General features: G+C 36.7%; 2 protein-coding genes and 1 long non-coding RNA gene across 3 annotated transcripts; 1 reads left to right on the forward strand and 2 right to left on the reverse strand.

Moving 5' to 3' along the window:
• Positions 1-1,558: 1,558 nt before the first annotated feature.
• LOC111202735 lies at positions 1,559-3,796 on the reverse strand. The gene is made up of 2 exons (XR_002655629.2): positions 3,131-3,796; positions 1,559-3,061 (listed from the first exon to the last, which is right to left on the reverse strand). It is a non-coding gene; the product is annotated as an uncharacterized LOC111202735 (long non-coding RNA).
• A 1,996-nt stretch (positions 3,797-5,792) lies between these two features.
• On the forward strand, positions 5,793-12,474 carry LOC106382618. Its single transcript, XM_048748344.1, has 19 exons — positions 5,793-6,026; positions 6,124-6,303; positions 6,943-7,170; positions 7,248-7,334; positions 7,415-7,504; positions 7,571-7,697; positions 7,775-7,875; positions 7,965-8,133; positions 8,207-8,328; positions 8,889-9,017; positions 9,095-9,193; positions 9,282-9,339; positions 9,409-9,484; positions 9,555-9,684; positions 9,774-9,931; positions 10,356-10,428; positions 10,517-10,708; positions 10,810-10,903; positions 11,366-12,474. The coding sequence occupies exons 1-19, from the start codon at positions 5,982-5,984 to the stop codon at positions 12,205-12,207; spliced, it is 3,000 nt and encodes a 999-aa protein (XP_048604301.1). The 5' UTR covers positions 5,793-5,981; the 3' UTR covers positions 12,208-12,474.
• A 740-nt stretch (positions 12,475-13,214) lies between these two features.
• LOC106382617 (basic leucine zipper 9-like) lies at positions 13,215-14,634 on the reverse strand. The gene is made up of 5 exons (XM_013822648.3): positions 14,377-14,634; positions 14,196-14,286; positions 13,928-14,099; positions 13,769-13,844; positions 13,215-13,708 (listed from the first exon to the last, which is right to left on the reverse strand). Exons 1-5 carry the CDS (start codon positions 14,521-14,523, stop codon positions 13,325-13,327), a joined length of 870 nt encoding a protein of 289 aa, XP_013678102.2. The 5' UTR covers positions 14,524-14,634; the 3' UTR covers positions 13,215-13,324.
• Between the last annotated feature and the right edge of the window lie 7,394 nt (positions 14,635-22,028).

A 22,028-nucleotide genomic window follows, 5' to 3' on the forward strand; every position in this document is an offset into this window, starting at 1 on the left:
CATAGGTTAATGGGGCTCTCAGTGGAGACCATGATGGATCCGACAAATTCAACAGTTCAGTATGTCTCCGTTTTTATTGTTTATTAGTTAATTGAGTTGCTTCTCTCCTTGGACAGACCTGGTCTCGATCAACTTTAATTTCAAATGTTATTTGCCCCAACAATAAGAAAATAGATAGAATCATACGTAAATGCATATCAATCGACGCGTAAATATGTATATGATTCATAAATATAAGTTCACTAGGTGATAACCCGCGCCCTGCGCGGAGCGAGTGAACCAAAGCGATTTTATTTTTTAATTTATAGATATTAAAATTTTTAAAGTTATAGGCACAAATATTAGATTTAATGATATATATCAAACGAAATTATGCATGTATATATAATGTAAGCTTAATTGTTTTTTCTTGAAAAAAGTTTGTATAATTAGTTATGTGTAAATTAAATATATTGTATGGAAAAGTTATATAATAGTATGCAATAACTTATATTAATTTATTATGAATTTAAGACAACACAAAACATAGAAAATGGAATTACTACTTTCATAATAAAATTATAATTATAAATTAAAAGAAACATAAGTAATAGAAAAATAAAATACAAAGAAAAAAATTATAAGGAAACAAATAAAAAACTGATAAAACCAAAATGCCGTGAAAAAGGTCTTTAGAACTCGTTGTTTGCAATCCTATAGAGAGAAATAACTAAGAATTAATTTACCAAACTAAACATACCAACTTACCAAATTCACTAAACGAATTGATATACCTCTTTCTGAATGCATCGATTTCTGGAACATCATTGAGTTCAAAAATAATTTTGGAAAACCCATCAATGTTAATCATGTTGATGTTTGCTTGAGAGAATGTTTAGATAAATAGGGAGTAGAAAAGAAGGATGTGGTGATTCATATCAATCGACGCGTAAATATGTATATGATTCATAAATATAAGTTCATAATTCGGCGTATCTTATATGGAAACTCAATTCACACGCCAAAAGAAGAGAAATATGATGTCGACTGAAATTAATGAAGAGTGTGGTATGAGTCGTATGACCGTCTGAGTCCATGTGCGTGAAATTAAATATTAGTGCGTAGAGACGAATAATATTGAACACTAGTTCTAGTTGTAACGTGCCTGAGAGATGCATTCTTTCTCTCCTCGGCACTTATCAGTTGTCATGGTAAGTTTCATTTTGGTAAAGGATATTCTATTTCTATTGAAGTTATAGACGGAATAAAAATACAGAACTAAGGATAAAAATAGACCACTAGAGAAAAATAAAAAGACGGCAAAAAAAAAAAAAACGAAATGACACTTTCATAATATTTATAACAAATTTTACTTTTCTCTATATGTAAAAGTGTCAAAGTGATATTTTTTTGCAAAAGAGGGAATATATTTTTTTTATCTTGCTACAAGTTTTGGTATATTTTCTTATCAAGAGTTATCATCTTTGTAATACTATATATTTACTAAACCTGAAAAGAATGAAGATGGAATCTTGCAACCAGGAATAAAAAACAACTAGTCATAAGGTAAACCGTAAAGGATGAAATATAGTAGATATTATGTTATAAATATTTGATAAATTTACAATATGAGGTAGGAAGATAAAAAAACGAACCAAATGTAAGTTCACAACAAAACTAGCTACTCTAAAATTATCAATCTAAGTAAAAAATCCTTAACCTGCTAACAAATTAAATGATTAGTCTGAATGACTGAGTGTGCTTTGCATTTCTTAGTAAACTGTGGCGTCCTGTTATTGTCCTATCCGGTTCTTTATATGCTCAGCAGATTATATAAACAACCAACAAAAGAAGAGAAAAGAGGATACGATAGGAACACGATGATAACGCACGTAACTAAAAAGCTGAAACATTTAGACGAGAAAGTGGTGATGAGTGTCATCGTTAAAATGCGTACAAAGATTTAGATTTATGATTGCCTGACCAAAATCTTTATTACATCTCTACTTTTGTCGGCCCACAGTACCTTAGATTCCCAAACCTGACAACGCACATTTCAACATATTCCACAAATTTCGGCTGCTTTTGTGTTTTTTTGCATCTTCTTATAATTTTTTCTTGACTATTACGTACGCCAACTAAAGAAAAAGAACCTGCGAATTATGGGGATGATTATCTTTTTGGTACTATCTGTATGTTAGACATGAAGAGAATAAAGAGCAAGAGTAAAGACACGAAGAACCTGATTGATCATGGACAGGAGATCATGGACATGAAATTATGGACAGGAAATCATGGACATGAAAAATGAAGCAAGGAAAAGTGTAAACTGAAGCAAGGAAAGGTGTGAGACTGATTTAAATATCTTGCCTGAAGTCTTGGACGAATTTAAACAAGTGGAGACAACTGGATAGAGCTGTTGGAGTGTGGAAACAAGCCAAAGTCACATGATATGCTAAGGAGGAAAGAGAGTTGTCACTATCCGAAAGTGATTTCCTTAGATCTGGTCTTCATTAGTTTATTCATCCCCATTTGTTTATCCATTCTCATTGTCTTATTCTCCTTGCTAGATCTATTTATGTAACTATTGTATACACTAAATAAATCTAAGGAAAAATGTTCTTCAAATATTATTATCTCTCTCTTGGATTCCCTCACATATCTCTCTTAGTTCTTCACCAAAATCTCTCAAATAATTCTCATAAACTTTCATTAATTCTCATAAATTTTCACTGTATGCTGTTATCATTCTGAACCTACGCATAGAATATAATTTGGAGATTATAATTTGTTCCTATTGTATGCCTAAAGGTTTTCTTTGGCTCATCAAACCTGCAAGCCAATGAAATAGTATTTTTTTTCTAGTGTGAATAGTTTAGATATATTAAACTCTTAAATTTGTGAAGCAATTATGCAGACGAGAATAGCCAAAACCTTTTGTTCACGGATCTAAGTTCCACAAAAACCGTTGCATTTCAGAAAAAAGAAACATGAAGCTCAAGTCCATTATTTGATGGAATGGATTCATTACAGATTTTGCAAGAAGTCTATCCTCTTTTGTATGTGTCTCCAAGAAGGTTTTCTAAGAAGAAAGAAAGAAACGTCAAGCTTCACCCATTAATAAAAATATGTAATAAATATACTATTATACCGAGGCTGGACTTCGGATAATCTGATCAACACCAACGCCTTCTTAATTAAGAGAGATATCGTCCATTTGAAAGAATGAAAATGTAGAATATACCATGGAGAGTTTGCATAAGTAGAAGAGAGCAAAATGTAGCCGAAGGACAACTTGCCAGAAATATGTTCATCACCAATACCTATACGCATGATGAACGACGTTTCGGCAAGTCATCCTTGGCTGCATTATACTCTACTCCACTTCATGCAACTCTACTCCGATGGGCACGCATGTCCATCATCAGGCTTCGATATATGAGTGTGTGTGTGTTTATGATGAGTTTATGGTGTTGAATGAGAGGAGGTATATATAAGAGAGGGAGACATAACTATACAAGGTCTCGGGTCCAATATTATATACATTTACATATATGGTAATAATAATTCGACAATCAGCTAAAGATTCCCAAAGCAAGTGGCTCTAGTGCTCAACATAAAGACAATAATGTTATAATGTCAAAAGGCTCGGCCTTTCTCTCGGCCTCTCCACCATCCACTCATATAAAATCTTGTATACACTTCTCGAAATCTTTACAGCAACAATCGATTCCCTCAGCCTAACTTGTAATTGTTATATCCTTAGTTAATTTGGAGCAGTCATAAGATATAGGGAAGCTACAAACTTCAACATAAATACTAGTATTTGATCTATATCACGTGAAATTTTGTTAATAAATTTATTCTGCATACAAATTAATACACATAATTCGATATAATTAATGTTATGTTGGCGAAAGGAACAGTATGGAAGAGGAGAGGGAATATAAGCTGGTGCGCGCATTGGTCCCACTACTTTGAATAACTTCTATACAAAAATACTGAAGTCAAACATTACTTGCATTGATAGTGGTGATTGGCCTCCATGCTAAATAAGAATCAAGAACACCGAAAATCAAGAACACCGAAAAGGAGAATACATAAAGAAACATGACAGATATTGAGAACTATTGTTGTATTTGGTAGATTTATGCAAACCGTAAAATATTTTTATAAGATATCCATGTCAATAAATCTGTACATTTTAATGTGCGTATAAGGTGAATTGTCTGCTATTCTTTTTTAGATAAAAGTATATATTGTCTATGTTATAATATTTTAACGTTCGTAATTTATCCATGATAAAAATGTTCTTTTTAACTAACAAAAATGGAAAACACAAATTTCAGACAGTGTTTATAATAGAAAACTAAAGAAGGACTTGACTTCAAATACTCTTTTATTTGACCTCTCCTTATTGCTCAAAGAATATAGCATAAATCAACTGGTGTTTTAGTTTTTTTTTTTTTTTTTGAGAAAAGGCACTCAACTGGTGTTTTAGTTTTAGTGGGTTCGATTCCTGAACAATACAGTAGAAATAGATTCTTTTAACAAAGTTTTACTTTTACCAAAAAGTTTTAATTTAACAAAGTTTTAGTTTTACCAAAAAGTTTTAATTTACCAAAAAAAGTTTCTTTACTTATTTCTAAATACATAACCAGTTTTAATTTAACAAAGTTTTAGTTTTACCAAAAAGTTTTAATTTACCAAAAAAAAATTCTTTACTTATTTCTAAATACATAACCAGGAACGTTAAGGTATATGCATCAAACAACTTGTATATTTTAGAAGATGTTTTTCTAAGAACTTGCACATTTACATACATGAATGTAGACACGTATATAGCTTGTTACTTGCACCCAAATAAAAAGATATAGCTTGTTAAAAGTGGAAAACCAAAAATGGAACGTAAAAGGAGTGGCGGCCGCCAACAAGGCACCGCCCTTATCTCCTTGCATAATGCAAATATGTTGGTCGGGACATGTAAATATCTAATCGACCGGTGGTGAAGACGTTCCGTAGATTCCCAAGGCTGCTGAGTTCGAATCCGCACTACACCAGATTTTCACACGCGTGGTCACCGGGGCTTACACATTCTCTTTCCGGAGAATAGTTTACCATTTTTTTTTTAAAATATCTAATCTATAAAGCTAAAATTACTTTTTGAAACGATTTTTTCATATCGTTTGTTATACGGAAGTGATTTTAACAAACGATTACCAAAAAATATACATAAGACTTTGTATCTGCGAATTGTAACTAATTTGACTAAGATATCATATGAGAATTCTTAACTGAACATAACTTTTAAGCGGTGCGTGTTGCACCTTGCATGGAACGGTGGTTGACATGTTAGCCGGTATACAGTTTCAAATATTGAGTTGTCAAACTTTTTCATAACTGTAGTTACTTTTATCGACCTGACTAACATTATTTTCCTAGGATTAAATATACAAGTACTTTCAATGCTAAGAATTGCAAAAGAAAGAAAACAATACATAAAATTTCAGTGACTATATACTTTATAACCTCTAACCATATATACAACATGCAAAATAGCGAAATGAATAAATGATATAGTAGGCATGTGCTAGAATTTCAAATTCATGGGGGCATGTCATTTATGTGATGTTGGTTAGTAAACACACTTCCGTGATAGGTATGGAATAAGTGAACGTAGCCTAATAACCAAGCGTGAATTACGTGGCCCATTTATGCCCAAATAAAACATGGGCTTATAGGCCCATTTATAATAATTAAAAGAACCAGATCTAAAAAAGATACACGTGGGGTCCCACAGGAATCTACGGTTTAGATTCATCGCTTCGCGGGTTTTGTTTCGTCTTTCAAAAGAAGAAGAAGAAGAAGAATCGCATGACGCGTTTTTGTAGATCTTTTGTCTTCATCTCTCTCTATAGACGAATCGGTTCTCTCACCTACCCCACAAAGCAGCTCCGTTGCTCCAATTAGACAATTCAACCTTCTTTATTATATATATATAAATGCGGAATTCACGATTTCGTGGAAGCAATTCTGGTTCTTTCCAGGCAAACATTTTCACGATCTGGGTTCTCTGTTTTGTTAGAAATTTTTATTATCAGAATTGATAAAGTTGTTATTTTTTTTGTGATTTGATTCTTGTAGAACAATCGTTGGTGGTGGTGGTGGTCAGTGGCGTTGGATCGTGTCTTGTCGTCTTTGGTTAGGCTCTTGGGGAGTGTGCAGAGAGTGTGGAGTAGGTTTGTATCAATGGGGTTGGGAAGCTTGTACAGAAGGAGGATCAAAGTCTTCTCTGTAGCTATACTCATTTATCTTGATTACAAGGTAAAGCTTTTTGATCTGTTTTTGTGTAATAATGTTCCAAGAAACAAACATTTTATATAAAGTCTAGCTAGTAGGCAAATTATTCGGGGATAAAATATTTGTATATTGTTATATATTTAAGATATTTTAGTTTTTTTTTTCTGTGTAATTATAAAATTATTTTGATAAATTATAAAAATTAAATATACAAAAAAGATAAATTAGATAAATTTAATGATTTGCACTAACGTTATTGCTTAAACTAAACAGATTTAAACTAATTTAGATTTGATTTAGAGCATTTTTAAACGGTTTAGAACAGTTTGAACCGATATGAATCGCATAAATCGAATTTTAAGAAAATTGTAGACCCATTTTTAGAACATTTGTGTTTTTAGTGTTGTTGAAAGGTTACATTTTTTGTGTGTGTGTTGTGTGGTGAGTGAACAGTTTTAAACTAATCTAGATTGATTTGGAGCAATTTTAAACGATTTAGATAAACCGACTTGAATTGTATAAATCGAATTTTAAGAAAATTGATTAGGCTATAACCGATTCGCCGCTTAGGCTGGCCTGGCCTAGACCGATTTTTAGAACATTTTTGTTTTTAGTGTTATTGAAAGGTTACATTTTTTTGTGTGTATTGTGTGGTGAGTGAAGAGTGTGCAGCAGAGAGAGAAGTGGATTAAGAAGGCAAAGGTTCCTGCTTTATGGGAGAAAGCTCATGAACGTAACGCCAAGCGCGTGTTGAATTTGATTGTGGAGTTGGAAGGGCTATGGGTGAAGCTAGGGCAGTATCTATCCACTCGTGCTGATGTTCTTCCTCAGGCTTATATATCTCTTCTCACTCAGTTGCAGGACTCCCTCCCTCCTCGCCCTTTGCAGGAGGTTCTTTATCTACCTAAATGCTTTTGTTTAATGTGGTCTTATTTTAAAGTTTGCTCTATGTGTGCATTGTATCTCAGGTTCGTCGAACCATTGAAAGGGAACTTGGGGATTCCATGGAAGTTCTGTTCACCGATTTTGTCAACGAACCTCTAGCAACTGCTTCGGTAAAAAGCCATACAAGCCACCGTTTGGATAATAGTCACATGCTTTTTTTGGTTTGATAGTGAGATTCTCTGTTTTGTAGATAGCACAGGTTCACCGTGCTACTCTAGCTAATGGCCAGGATGTGGTTGTTAAAGTTCAGCATAATGGCATTAGAGCAATTATTTTAGAGGTGTGATCTTTAGTTTCTTTTTGAAAGCCGTTGTGAGCTTCTCTCAACTCTTTTTTTCTTTTACAGGATTTGAAGAATGCAAAGGCCATTGTTGATTGGATCGCGTGGGCGGAACCACAGTATGATTTTAACCCCATGATAGATGAATGGTGCAAGGAAGCTCCAAGGGAACTAGACTTCAATACTGAAGCTGGTATGATTCATTTTCATCCTATGAGAAAACAGTACTTTGCATACTTAAAGCTTGTGATTGCCTTTCTCAACATGTAGAGAATACTAAAACCGTATCCAAGAATCTTGGGTGCAAGAAGACTAATGGTGAAGGTAGAAGTGACAACCGGGTTGACGTCTTAATTCCAGATATAATCCAGGTTCTTAGATGACTCTAGAAGCAGTTCTTTACAGTTTCTTTTCCTGCTACTTATGTTCTTACACCTCCTTTGTTTCCTCTTAATGACAGTCGTCTGAGAGTGTACTCATTCTTGAGTATATGGATGGAATCCGCTTGAATGATGTGGAGTCTCTAGATGCTTTTGGTATAGATAAACAAAAGATCGTTGAAGAGATCACTCGTGCATATGCTCACCAGATATATGTTGATGGTTTTTTCAACGGCGACCCTCATCCTGGTATGGCCCTTGTAACCATCAGGCTTGCTTAGACATATATGTAATAGACTTATACATCTGCTCTGTTTTGCAGGAAATTTTCTTGTTAGTAAGGAGCCACCACATCGCCCTATTTTACTTGATTTTGGGCTTACAAAGAAACTCTCACACCCCTTGAAACAAGCACTAGCCAAGATGTTTCTAGCATCGGCAGAGGTTTGTGAAAGTTTATGCCACACATCTATCCTTTTTACACTGTCTTACTGAACCCATTAGTAATCATTTGTGGGCCTGTGGCACACTATAGTAGTTTGGGTAATTCGGTTTGGGTATTTTGGTTTTTGGTTAGTTCGGTTCAACATAAATCTTACCGAATTTACTCGAAATATAGTTTGGTTCGGTATTCAGTTAGTTCCGTTTTTAAAAATGCTACCTAAGTTTTTGATTTGGTTATAATTTGGTTTAATTTTGTTAAAATTTCAGATAGTTCGGTTTGAAGTTTGGTTGTGGTTTTTGGTATGGTTTGGTTTTTAACTAATTGTGATTGCCGAACCAAAAACCGATTTTTTTGACAAAACCTACCGAATTGAACCGAACTTCTAACTGAACTAACCAAAGATTTCGGTTCGGTTCAAAATCCCAGCCCTAAATTTGTTCGTCAACAGAATTTTGAACATTTTGAACGAACTACAAAATAGTGCGCTCTGGCCGTGTGAACATTACATGTTTGTAGAATTGTAGGTCATAGCTTGAATTTTAACTGGTTAATGTAACAGGGAGACCAAGTGGCGCTCTTGTCTGCCTTTGCAGAAATGGGACTAAAGCTGCGGCTCGATCTGCCAGATCAGGCAATGAGTGTGGCAGGTCTCTTCTTCCGATCTTCAACTCCATCTAACGAAGCTCTGGTTAGTAAATTTTTACTTATTTCTTTCAGAGCCTTTCCTTAGCGGATCCGCTCTTACAGATAAATCTCTCTTTACAGAAAACGCTAAAAACCTTGAACGATCAAAGAATGAAAAATATCAAAGTTATACAGGAAAAGATGCAGCTCACCCCTAAAGAAGTTAAACGCTTCAATCCGGTAAAAGCATAAACTTTCTTTCAAGTATTATATATATACCTTCTTAGTGACCATCTTTATAATCTTAATGAAAATATTTGATGCACAGGTAGATGCATTCCCTGGTGATATTGTTATTTTTGCAAGGGTCATTAATCTACTCAGAGGTAATGTGTGAATCATACTATTTTACCTCATTACATCAATTTACTTATTTATTTTATTGACTATTTTAGGACTTTCATCCACTATGAATGTTCGGATTGTTTACCTGGACATCATGAGACCATTTGCTGAATCTGTTCTGTTGGGGTAAGCCCTCTTTTGAGTTTTGCAGCTCATTTCATCATCTCCTTCGTATGACCACAATGTGATTTTGCAGGAGTATTAGTCGAGGACCAACTGTAGATGCCTCTTGGATACATGACTCACCAGTCCATTCTGATGTAGAGTTCAAACTGAGGAAGCTGCTTGTTGAACTTGGGAGTATTCAGAAAATACTTGGGATTCAGGTGGGGAAACACTCTTTTACCGTTTGGCTTTGCAGGTAGCTTTGGTTATGTTTTTTTACATGTGTTTTAGCATGGCCATGTTTATGTAGGTGTGTGCGTATAAAGATGGGAAAGTGATTATTGACACTGCTGCTGGAGTGCTTGGAAGATATGACCCTCGTCCGGTTCAACCCGATAGTTTGTTTCCTGTGTTCTCTGTGACAAAGGGTATCACTGCCGGAATGATACATTGGCTTGTCGACAAAAGGTGAGTAGCAACATGGAGATTCCGTTCAATTCTAGTTCTTACATATTCGTCTCTTCTAGGCCTGCCGTTTCGGTTTATTCGGTTATTTCGGTTTCGGTTTATTCTTAAACCGGCCACAATCCTACCTAACTGAACTGAATATTGGTACGGTTGGATAATTTCGGTTTTTAATTTTATTTCTGTTGGAATTCAGTATAATTTTCTAAAAAATAGGATATTTTCAGTTAAATTCGGTTATTTCGGTTAGTTTGGTTTGGTTATTCAATTATTATTCTTCTTTTGAAAATCAAAAACCGAACCGGATTCAAACGGTAACCGAACCGTGTTCGGACAAAATCTGCAGGCCTAGTCTCATCATTCATTCCATGATTACAGAACTCATGCTTAGTCATGTTTTATTAATGTTTAGTTTTTAATGATATAGAAAACTCCAGCTAGACCAGACTGTAGGAGATATATGGCCAGGCTTCGCATCAAATGGAAAAGATGTCATAAAGGTATAAAGAGCTACACTGTCATGTGATCAATTTGCAATCTATCGTGTGATATTGCTTTTCATTTGACTCCCTCGGTTTTGTGTATCAGGTCCATCATGTGCTAAACCATACATCAGGGCTGCACAGTGCCTTTGACCCTGTAGGAGAAAACCCTCTGCTTATATGCGACTGGGATGAATGTTTGAAACGGATTGCTAATTCATCACCTGAAACAGAGCCTGGCAGTCAGCAGTTTTATCACTATCTCACGTTTGGATGGCTATGTGGTGGAATCCTCGAGGTAAACTAATCATATCTTTTATTGTTAATTTGTGTATTCAAGTGTTAAACTCATGCAATCTCCAAGTTGATGCCAATCTTGTTTTCATCAATCTTGAACAGTATGCTTCTGGAAAGAAATTCCAGGAGATTCTTGAAGAATCTATTGTAAAACCTCTAAAGATTGATGGAGAACTGTACATTGGTATCCCCCCAGGTAAATAACTACGCTTGTGGGTTTGGGTAATTTGGTTCGGGTAGTTTGGTTTCGGTTAGTTCAGTACAACATAAATCTTATCGAATTAACTCGAAATAAAGTTCGGTTTGGTATTTGGTTAGTTCTGTTTTTTGAAAATCCTATCAAAGGTTTTGATTTCAGTTATATTTTATTAAAATTTCGGATATAATTCGGTTTAAAATTTGGTTAGTTCGGTTTGGGTTTTTGACCTGGTTATAATTTTTTTAAAGAAAACCGAAGTGACTGTTTGCTGAACCAAACCGAAAACCAAACTTTTTAAAAGAACTTACGGAATTGAACCGAACTAACCGAACTAACAGAAAATTTCGGCCTGGCAGGTTCGGTTCGATTCAAAATCCCAGCCCTATATAAACAAACGTTTGTAAAATAGGCTACCAGATTTGTTAAGAATTATCTAACGTCTTAACTTTTTATCTACAGGTGTTGAATCTCGGCTTGCCACATTGACGCTAGACATAGACGAACTAAGCAAGCTCACATCCATTGCTACTCAGCCTGAGCTTCCTTCTACATTTCAGCCTGAGAAGATCTTACAAATGGCAACCAGCTTACCAGTCTTATTCAACACATTGAATGTGCGCAGAGCTATAATCCCTGCAGCTAATGGACACTGCTCGGCTCGTGCACTTGCTCGGTACTACGCATCCTTAGCAGACGGCGGTCTAGTGCCACCGCCACATTCCTCATTATCCCAGCCGCCACTTGGTAGCCACGCCCATGTTCCGAAATTCTCATCGGTAAACGACACAAAGAAAAAGAGAAAGGGTAAGGAGATGATGGCGTCTACACAAAAGCTTAAACCAAAAGGTCATAAAGAAAAAAGGCTCTATGATGAGGAGCAGTTTATGAGTACAGAAAGTTTAGCCAGTCTTGTTAGTGATACTAGCAATGATCATCAAGATGATGATATTCGGAATTTATTTAGCAATCCGAGGATTCATGATGCTTTTATGGGTGCTGGAGATTACAGTGGCTTAGTACTACCTGATGGGAAGTTTGGACTTGGTTTTAAGCGTGTCACTTCTCAAGATGGGTCTCTAGTTGGTTTTGGACATTCTGGGATGGGAGGATCAACAGGCTTCTGCGACATCGAAAACAGATTTTCTATTGCTATAACACTCAACAAGATGTCTCTAGGAGGTGTAACGGCTAGTATTATCAGGCTGGTTTGCTCAGAGTTGAATATCCCCTTGCCAAAGGACTTCTCTATTGCAAATGGTATGGGTCTAGAGTTGGAGATGGGTACTCCTCTAATCAACTAAGGTCTATTATCTATGTAAGTTTTGCCTGCTCATGTAATGTTACATCATATATAGTGATTCTTGGAGTCGCCTCATATAGCTAATACTTAATAGACATTACTGGAAAGTAAAGCGTAACGATCTGTGTTTTTTGTTTGTATGTATGTATGCTCAATGATCTGGTTCGAGCAAGTCCGTATAGAAAAGTAATGTATTGTCTTACACATCTATACTCTAGACTTCAATTTACCATTTTCAGAGCAATAAAGTATAAATGTTACACGCAAATCTGATTTTTTATTGTTTTCAAAATTTCCTAGTTGACGTCTATGTATTGTTTTTTACTTTTTATTGTTTGGAAATGAAAACCCGATTTAAAAACCAAACCAAAGTATATGTTCTAACTCTTTGGTTTACCAAAAAATATCAAAGTGTTTTTTTAATTAGATTAACTAAATATACTAAAAATATTAAAATTTAAAATATTTAACAATCGAACCTAAACAATTAAATGCAATTTTTTACATTTAACTTCTAAAATAATAGAAGAAACACAATTAAAAATAAAAGAATATGAATCTCAAACACAATCATCAAAACCGAAAACTACATTTGATATTAATATAAGTTCAAAAATAAAATATAAAATTATTAGATTACATTTTTTACACTTTTATTATGTGTTTAGCTTTACGTTTAGATATGAAGAAATTAATAATTTACTATGAAATATGATTGGTTTTATGTTTATAAATTATATTTTCATTATCATTATCGAATAAGAATAAAATTAAAAACCAACTCGGTTGAACTGAATAAACACAAACAAAACTGAAATAAACCGATCCGAATCAAACTGAACACAAATAAAACCAAATTAATTTTAGTCGACTTGGGTTAAAAATTTCTAAGACTCAAACAACCAAACCAAATCCAAACCGAAACCAGATTTAAACCTAAATGCCCACCCTTAAATGTAACATGGAGCAAAAGAAGGTTCGTGGAGCTGTTAGTCTTGTGAACGAATCTTGAGTTTCTTAACCAAACGTAGATTTCATTTATATGTTTCTAGTTCTATAATGAAACACATACATGAAACTTGCAGAGTGATCATTACATATTGTGAATAAAGAGACACTTATGGCCAGATATCTGAGACGCAGCTAACAGCTTCGCTGGATACATTACCAAGTCCAGGGCTCGAGTTCTGTCCAGAGATGGTGATTCCAGGGAACAGAGATTGGTCACTGTGGACTGTAATGGCCGGTGAGGTGTTATTTCCTGTGTAGTGCAGACTGTTGATGGAATATTGTGGTGGACTTAGATGAGTTTGCAGAATCTGATTCAAGCTGCTAGTGAGGGAACCTCTAGCTATCAAATCTTCTGCTAGTTTCACCTTGACTCTCAGAGTTTCAACATCTGATTTGAGAACTCTGTTATTTGTTCCAGCAGTACGAAACTGTTGTGTTGCGTCTATGAGCTGCTTGTAGAGTGTTGAGTTCACTCCTTTCAATGAATCAACCTTCAAGAAAGCACAAGGTTACCATCAAAAAGCACCAAGCCAGCTATTTGTTAATTTTACCTGAGATTCAAGATCTGCCAACTGTTCTTGCTTCCTTTGCCTTGAACGCCTTGCTGATATCCTGTTTGAATACATCCTGAGTTCACAGAAAGAAAAAAACAGCGATCACCTTCTATATATGTCTCTCTCTTTGTGTTTCTCATCTAACTTTTCACATACCTTCTAATACGTTTTACATCATTGGGATCATTAGTCATTTCAGACTGGCCAGCTTCTGTCTCTGCATCTTCCTCATCAGACTGATCATCAGTATATACACTCACGGTTCCGTGAGCCGCTCTTTTTGCCTCAGGTTTATTGGCTGACACTGGACTATCAGCTGACAGATTCTCTTTAAAGATAAGAGAGTCAAACAAAATGAACATTAATATCAACTTTCAACAACAAAGAACATATGGAGTCAAGTAAAAAAGAAGCTAGAACATACCACAGATTGAGGACTGTGCATCAAGAAAAAGTCCAGCTGGAGTCAAGCTCTCAGACTTCAAAAGACTATCTCTTAACTCACATGTGTAATCCTGCAACCAAAATATTTTTACCAAGACTTTTAGTACAATATATGGCTCTTGAACAAGAGAGACAACTGATGAAAGAAACCAAGGACTAACCCAGTTCATGAAATCAAAAGAAGGGTCTAGAGGGCTTGTGTCAAGAATAGATTCTTGTCTAGACAACAACTTAGTGAGTAACTCTTGTAGAGCCAACTCGGAAGCACTTTTCTTCATACCAATGTCTTTAGCTGTGTGACCATCCATTTTTCTTCTTCTATGTGATTACACAAGTGGAAGATATTTGGTGGCAAAGAGAGGAGGGGAAGTGTAAGTTGTGGTAGACATCTTCTTTATATAAGCCAAGCCTCTCTATCTTCTTTACTAAAGTTGTATAAGGCTTCTTAATGGCTAAGTAAAACTAAAATTGCTTTGTCAATGCAACGTCCTCAACTTTTTTCCTTTTAATGACAACAATAACAAAAGATAATATAAAAGCAAAGCCAGAGAGATCTTAGGCTATGTATTGTTTCTTTCTTAGCTTCTATATATGTCAACAGTTTTATAGAAGATTATGGTACCAATTATATACTATGGATAAACTTAGTCCTTTAAGTAGAAAAGACATTCTAAGGTAGCCAGAGACTGTCAACATGAAGTTATCAACGACTATTTCAAGACTAATATACTGGTGAATTAGGTTTAATAGTTAACCAAAACAAATGTACGGGTCATATTGTCTGAATAAAGTTTTTCAATGAATAGCTAAATAAACGAATAATGTATTGTTCAGCTGCCTGGTATTGTTTTAATATTTTCTACGAAAGTTTGCCGAATCTCTCGACTGTTGATATGAAATAAAGATAGAAACGTAAGAAAATGGTTCATCACCAACAATACCAAACAAACAAAAAAACTTAAGAATATTCGGGTCACAACATTGCATCTTCTCTTCTTTCATGCTTTTGTTTTCTCTTACTTTTCTTCATATGCTTTTGGAAAGCAGATCTAAAGACCTTTCTTTTCTCCAGCACCAGAAATACTTTTACTTCTCTAGTGTTTGATTTAACTTTTGGGTATAACCCAACTTTTATTTCCTTTTGATCTGCGGTTCCTTTATAAAGCTAAAATATTTCACAATAAAACAATAAAAAGAAACAAATTATTAAGAAATCAAAAGTTATTTAGATCAGAAAATAGAATCCAAAAGTATTTTCAATTAGCTTTTTAGGAAGAAAATAAACCATTAACTAAAAACATTTGAATATATCACTACAAGAAAACAGCGATATTCTGACGGACATTCTGACGGAAAATGAAATCCTCGGAATATCCCGAGGAATTTCCGAGGAAATTCCGAGGAAACACAAAATTTGGTTTCCTCGAAATTTCCTCGGAATATACCGACGGAATTCCGAGGAAATATCAATCCGTCGGAATATTCCGAGGAAATACATTTTCCTCGGAAAAAACCGATGAATTCCGAGGAAATATTATAGCCGTTTGGGGATTTTACAAAATTCCGAGGAAATTCCGACGAACTAACCGTTGGCGTCGGAATTTCCTCGGTCTGTCGGCAGGATTTAACCTATAAATACAATCACTCCTCTTCCTCTTCATTCACTCCATATCTTCATCCTCCCTCTTACTCTATTTACACACGAATTTGATTCATAAAAAATATGTCTTCTTCAAATTATTTTCGTTCTTGGATCGATCGACCTCATTTGGATCCGAACACGAGATTGCTTACGGAAGAATACCAACGAGGTATAACCGAATTCATGGGGTTAGTTCACCGACAACCGGAAGCAAAAACAGGTAAGTTAAGATGTCCTTGCTCTAATTGTAAAAATAGAAAGGTTATTAAAGAGTGGGATGTTTGGACTCATCTATATTTGAGTGGGTTTACACGAAGTTACAAAATTTGGTATCATCATGGGGAAACTGATTATGAACATGGTAGTACTAGCGAACCTCAGCCAGCGGTTAGATTAGAAGAACCAATTAGAACGGATGTAGATTATGGTGTAGGTACTGAGCAGATGGTAAATGATCATTTTAGAGGGGAAGATTTACCCAATGCACAAGCTAGGAGATTTTATGATATGTTGGATGCTGGAAAGCAACCATTGTACGAAGGTTGCAGAGATGGTCATTCAGCTTTATCATCTGCTACAAGATTGATGGGCATTAAAACAGATTATAATTTGGCTGAAGACTGTGTGGATGCGATTGCTGATTTTGTAAAAGGTATTCTACCCGAGGATAATGTAGCTCCTGGTTCATACTACGAGGTTCAGAAACTCGTAGCTGGTCTTGGTTTATCGTATCAGGTAATAGATGTATGCAGCGACAACTGCATGATTTATTGGAGGGCGGATGAACAGCGGGTTACATGCAAATTTTGTGGGAAGCCTCGTTATAAAGATACGAGTGGAAGAGTTCCAGTGCCATATAAAAGGATGTGGTATTTGCCTTTGACGGAAAGGTTGCAGAGGTTGTATATGTCTGAACGCACAGCGCAACCAATGAGATGGCATGCGGAGCACTCAACAGATGGTGAGATCAGACATCCTTCAGATGCAAAAGCGTGGAAGCATTTCCAATCAAAGTATCCCGACTTTGCGTATGAGAGAAGAAATGTCTACCTTGGATTATGTACTGATGGTTTCAGTCCGTTTGGCAAGAGTGGAAGACAATATTCTCTATGGCCCGTCATTCTTACACCATACAACCTACCCCCAAACTTGTGCTTGCGACGAGAGTTTTTGTTTCTCTCGATTCTCGTTCCCGGACCAGAGCATCCTAAGAGATCACTTGATGTGTTTCTTCAGCCACTAATATATGAGTTGCAACAACTATGGGCTCAAGGTGCTGAAACATACGATGTTTCGTGTAAAGAAAACTTTCAAATGCGGGCAGTACTAATGTGGACAATAAGTGATTTTCCAGCATATGGTATGTTGTCTGGATGGACAACGCATGGAAGGCTATCATGTCCATATTGTCAAGATAACACTGATGCTTTCCAACTAAAACACGGAAGGAAAACGTGTTGGTTTGACTGTCACAGGAGATTCCTACCACCTGATCATCCATATCGTAGGAGTAGGAATTTGTTTACGAAGAACAAGAGGGTGTTTGACAGTCCACCTCCGGAAATTTGTGGGAAAGATTTGAAGATACAACTAAGAGATTTTGGTGCAGAAAGGACGCCAGACGTCGGTGGACATGAGCGTTTTCCGGTAGATGTTGTTGGAGAACTACATAACTGGCACAAAAAAGTATTTTCTGGGATCTGCCATACTGGGAGGATCATCTGCTAAGGCATAATTTAGATGTCATGCATATTGAGAAGAATTTTTTTGACAATCTCATGAACACGATCCTTAATGTTCAAGGTAAAACAAAAGATAATTTGAAGTCAAGACTGGATTTAGTCGATATATGCGCTCGTTCAGAACTTCATGTTGATGAGAATGGTAGGGCTCCTTTTCCCATATACCGACTTGATGCAGAGGGCAAAGATGCGTTCTTTGATTGGATTTCAAACGATGTGGAATTTCCAGACGGTTACGCATCAAATTTGCGTAACTGTATCGACAGAAAGGAAGGAAAGTTTACTGGCTTGAAAAGCCACGATTGCCATGTAATGATGCAGCGCCTCCTTCCGTTTGCCTTCAAGGAACTATTACCACGAAATGTTCATGAAGCAATTGCAGGGATAAGTGGTTTCTTCCGCGATTTATGCACGAGATTAGTGACTCTTGAAGGTATTGAAAATTTGAAGACTAACATAGCCGTGATTCAGTGCAACCTTGAGAAGATATTTCCTCCTTCATTTTTTGATGTTATGGAGCATCTTGTTATTCACCTGGCAAGAGAATTGGAACTTGGTGGTCTTGTGCAGTATAGATGGATGTATCTGTATGAGCGGTATATGTTCCATTTGAAGAAGATAGTGAAAAATTTAAGTAGGGTGGAAGGTTCTATAGTCGCACAGATGATCAATGAAGAAACTTCAAACTTTGCCGAGTACTACTTTCCAGCAGAAGTTCAGACCAAAAACAGAAGACCTGCTCGACATGATGATAGAGGCGAACGGGCAACATATCCTGTTACGGTTCCAGACATTTTCACAGACGTTGGGCGACTTAGCGGAAAACCAAAGGACCGTCGACTTACTGAGCAGGAGCGCAGTCATTTGCAAACATATTTGCTCACCAACTGCGAAGATGTTCTTCAATATGAGAGGTAAATAAATTAGCTTACAAATTTTTATTTTAACAAGTTGAAATTTAAATCTTAATTAATTACATTATTGTCAATTAATTACATTATTATCATCATATGTACAGGATTTTCATGGCAGAAAAGCAGTTCGAATATAGATACGCCACAGAGGACGAACTAGAAGAAATGAAGCAGAGAGAATTTGCTAGATGGATGTTTATTTATGTGAGTGCCTTAAACAAATTAAAATAACATTTATCACATATTTATACTAATTCACATTTATTGATATAACATATATATGTGCTATTAATAGGTGTCTGCTGGTTGGCCAGAGGTGAAACATTTGACGATTGGATACGCGAGATGGTCGTTGGACCAAACTTTGTTGTGAAGTCATATCCGAGATTTTGTACTCGAGGATATGCATTCACAACTCAGAAGAGGAGACGTTCGAGTACGACTTATGATGCTGGTGTTTGTTCTGCATCAGGAGATGATGTATACTACGGACACATACATGAGATTTTGGAAATTAAGTATTTGGGCATGGTTGGATTGCGCTGTACTGTTTTCTATTGTGATTGGCACGACAACACTCCAGATCGAGGAGTGAGAAAAGATGCATTTGGTGTTACATCAGTAAATTCGAGGCGAAAGCTGTAATATTATGATCCTTTCATTCTTGCTTCTCAGGCCGATCAGGTAATTAAATGTTAATTATTCAGAATGATTCATCATCATGTGTATTAATTTATAATTTTTCTAAATGTTACAGGTTTGTTATATCAAGTACCCCCGGGTAAGGAACAGAGATGATCCATGGGTTACTGTTACAATACTCAACCCGAGAGGCCGAGTTCAGGGAAGTTCTGAGCTGGAAGACCCACTAAAACCAAGCACATCCGGCAACTTAAGTGCAGCAGAAGATTTAGCTGGAGTTGGCCTTGTAGTCGATTTAACCGACTTCGGAGAGGAAGCCATCGTTCACGTAGAGGATGAACCAGTGATTGGAGAGTTTCACCAAGATCCAGATTCAGATTCATCTAGTGATGATGACTCGGAAACAGAATACCATTGATTTTTTTTTTTTTTGAAGAAATACCGAAGAAAGTCTGAGGAACACTTGATATAACCTCTTTCCTCGGATATTAGTTATTTGGTTTATCTAGCAAGGCAAAGCTGAATACGAATTAAAAACTACTCAAAACACAACCAAATAAAACGAAGAAACCATGTAAAAGATATAAGAACTCGTAATTAAGAAAAAAAAAAAAAACTAAGTTCAAAACTAAGTTCAAAATTAACCGAAAAAAACATAGCTCCTACACCTCGTCTCCTGCTCCAGATGTTCCTGCATCTTTGGCTCTCTTAGACCTCTTTCTTACCCTGTGTGTACCACTCGAACCCGAACCAGAGCTGGATGGAGAGTTGTCCCGATGAACTACATCATCCTTTTGGCAACGACACGGCCTGATACGTGAAATCGCAGCCCAGATCTTGTGTAGCATGTCGTTGTTTGTCTTTATGCTCTGATCTCTCCAATGTTGTTGCTGGCGTGAAGTGGCGTTCGGTGGAAGCTCTTGCAACTTGTACTGGTTGGAGTCTGATGGGAGTAGCTGATGGGGTTGTGAATCATCTGGAATGGCTTGTGCAGCCTCATCTTCTCCTTCTTCATCATCCACGGCCTTGCCTTTGGTCTGATATTTTGGCGTGAAGAAGGATGGCTTGTCTACTAGTGTGGTAGCAGGGGGTAGGAACTCAACTGCAGCCTCTGAAAGAAGAGCAGTCTGGCCGATCTGAGGCAGGTGGCAGTAGAGTGTTTTCTTCGCTCGGTCCTGGAATACGTAGACGTAAGGACCATCCCGATGGATCCTCGAGTGGGGACCAGCTATGAACTCCTTACTTACTAGATTTTTGACATCCAGGTAGTTCCAAGCAATGTTGTTCGATCTGTCCAGTGCTACCTGATGGTTCTCGCAGTCTACACCCACATGTGTAAGGATCCGAGTAATCACTGCACCAAATCCACATGCACTGCTCTTGGATTTGGTTACTTTCCCCTTGTATCCTGCTAAGTTTGCGGCCAGCACCGCTCCCATGTTGAAGGCAGTAGCAGGTGGGAATGTAGAGTTTCCAAATGCCGGTAGCAAATGCCTCACACCTTGGTACAGGAGGCACAACTCCCATTGCGTGACTGATGCGGCTGTGGTTGTCCCGTATAGCAATGAGCCAATGAGGCGTGTGGCATATCTCAGTACTGGGCTCCGGATAAGTGACTCCTTTGCCTGAGAAGAACTATAAACCCCTGTGCCAATCGTTTCCCAGAAGTTCAACAGCTCTGAAGTCCAATAAAGACCAGATGTCCTCTCCCCTGCACTCAATCCAAATAATCCGCAAAGGTCTGTGAAAGATACCTCAAAGTATTTTTTCTGCACTACGAATGCCAGAAAACCTTCCTGATGGCTATCATCGGGATGGCTGACGTATGCGGATGCTATGAACTGGCGTACCAACTCCGGATAAGTGGGTTCGTTGAGGTTGCATAGTTGGCCTAGACCCATGTTCTGGAACAGCCCTTCAATGTCTGATTTGATTCCCAATATTGTCATCGTCTCAGGACATGCTAGTTGTGTAGCCGGAACGACTACCTTCTTCATGTTGTTGTAGTGGGTGGTATCAGACTTATCCCACTTCTTTGGCATTTGCTTCTCTCGCTGAGACGAACCCTCTTCTTGTGTGTTCTTCTTTGCTGATGTTTTCGGGCGGTTCATTCTCTACAAAATAGAATCTTTGAAACAAGTGAGTATGCAGTATATGTTTTGATAAAAAACAAGCGAGTTGTGATAAAAAAAACCAAATTGAAAAAAATTCTCAATCCCTAAATCATCTCAAATCTTGTTCCAAACTCGTTGATCACAGACAATTGTGTTCTATTCCATGTTTAAACATCTGCTTCATACATATTTGATCAAGGAATCAACACGGAAATAAGAAATTCACAAAACCCAAAAAATTGCTCAAGAACACGATTTGAGAATGTGGAGATTCGCGGAGTATACCTGTCTTAGGGTGAAAACGAGTGTAGGAATCAGGTAGAGCTCGAAAAATCAAGGGGAATAGAGCCCAAAATTGTTCAAATCGGATGATTATAGAGAGAGAAAAGGGGGGGGGGTCGAATTATAGGGGAAATCGGAGGGGATGAGAGTTCTGAGGTTTAGATCCAAAAAGTTCGGGTTTTGCCTTATAATTCTGTTCGCACACGCATCGATCGATGCGTTTTTTTACACAAACACATCGATCAATCCGTTTATAACAAAACGTACAAGATTTTCCGAGGATATTCCGAGGAACGCTTCAGATTTTGTTCGATCGATCGATGGTATAATCTAATCGATCGATCACATTCTTACGGCTTTCGTCCATCTAGTGATCGATCGATGCGTTTTTTTACACAAACGCATCGATCGATCCGTTTATAACAAAACGTACAAGATTTTCCGAGGATATTCCGAGGAACGCTTCAGATTTTGTTC

This window comes from Brassica napus, chromosome C2 (genome assembly GCF_020379485.1).
Source record: "Brassica napus cultivar Da-Ae chromosome C2, Da-Ae, whole genome shotgun sequence".
Lineage (NCBI taxonomy): Eukaryota > Viridiplantae > Streptophyta > Magnoliopsida > Brassicales > Brassicaceae > Brassica > Brassica napus.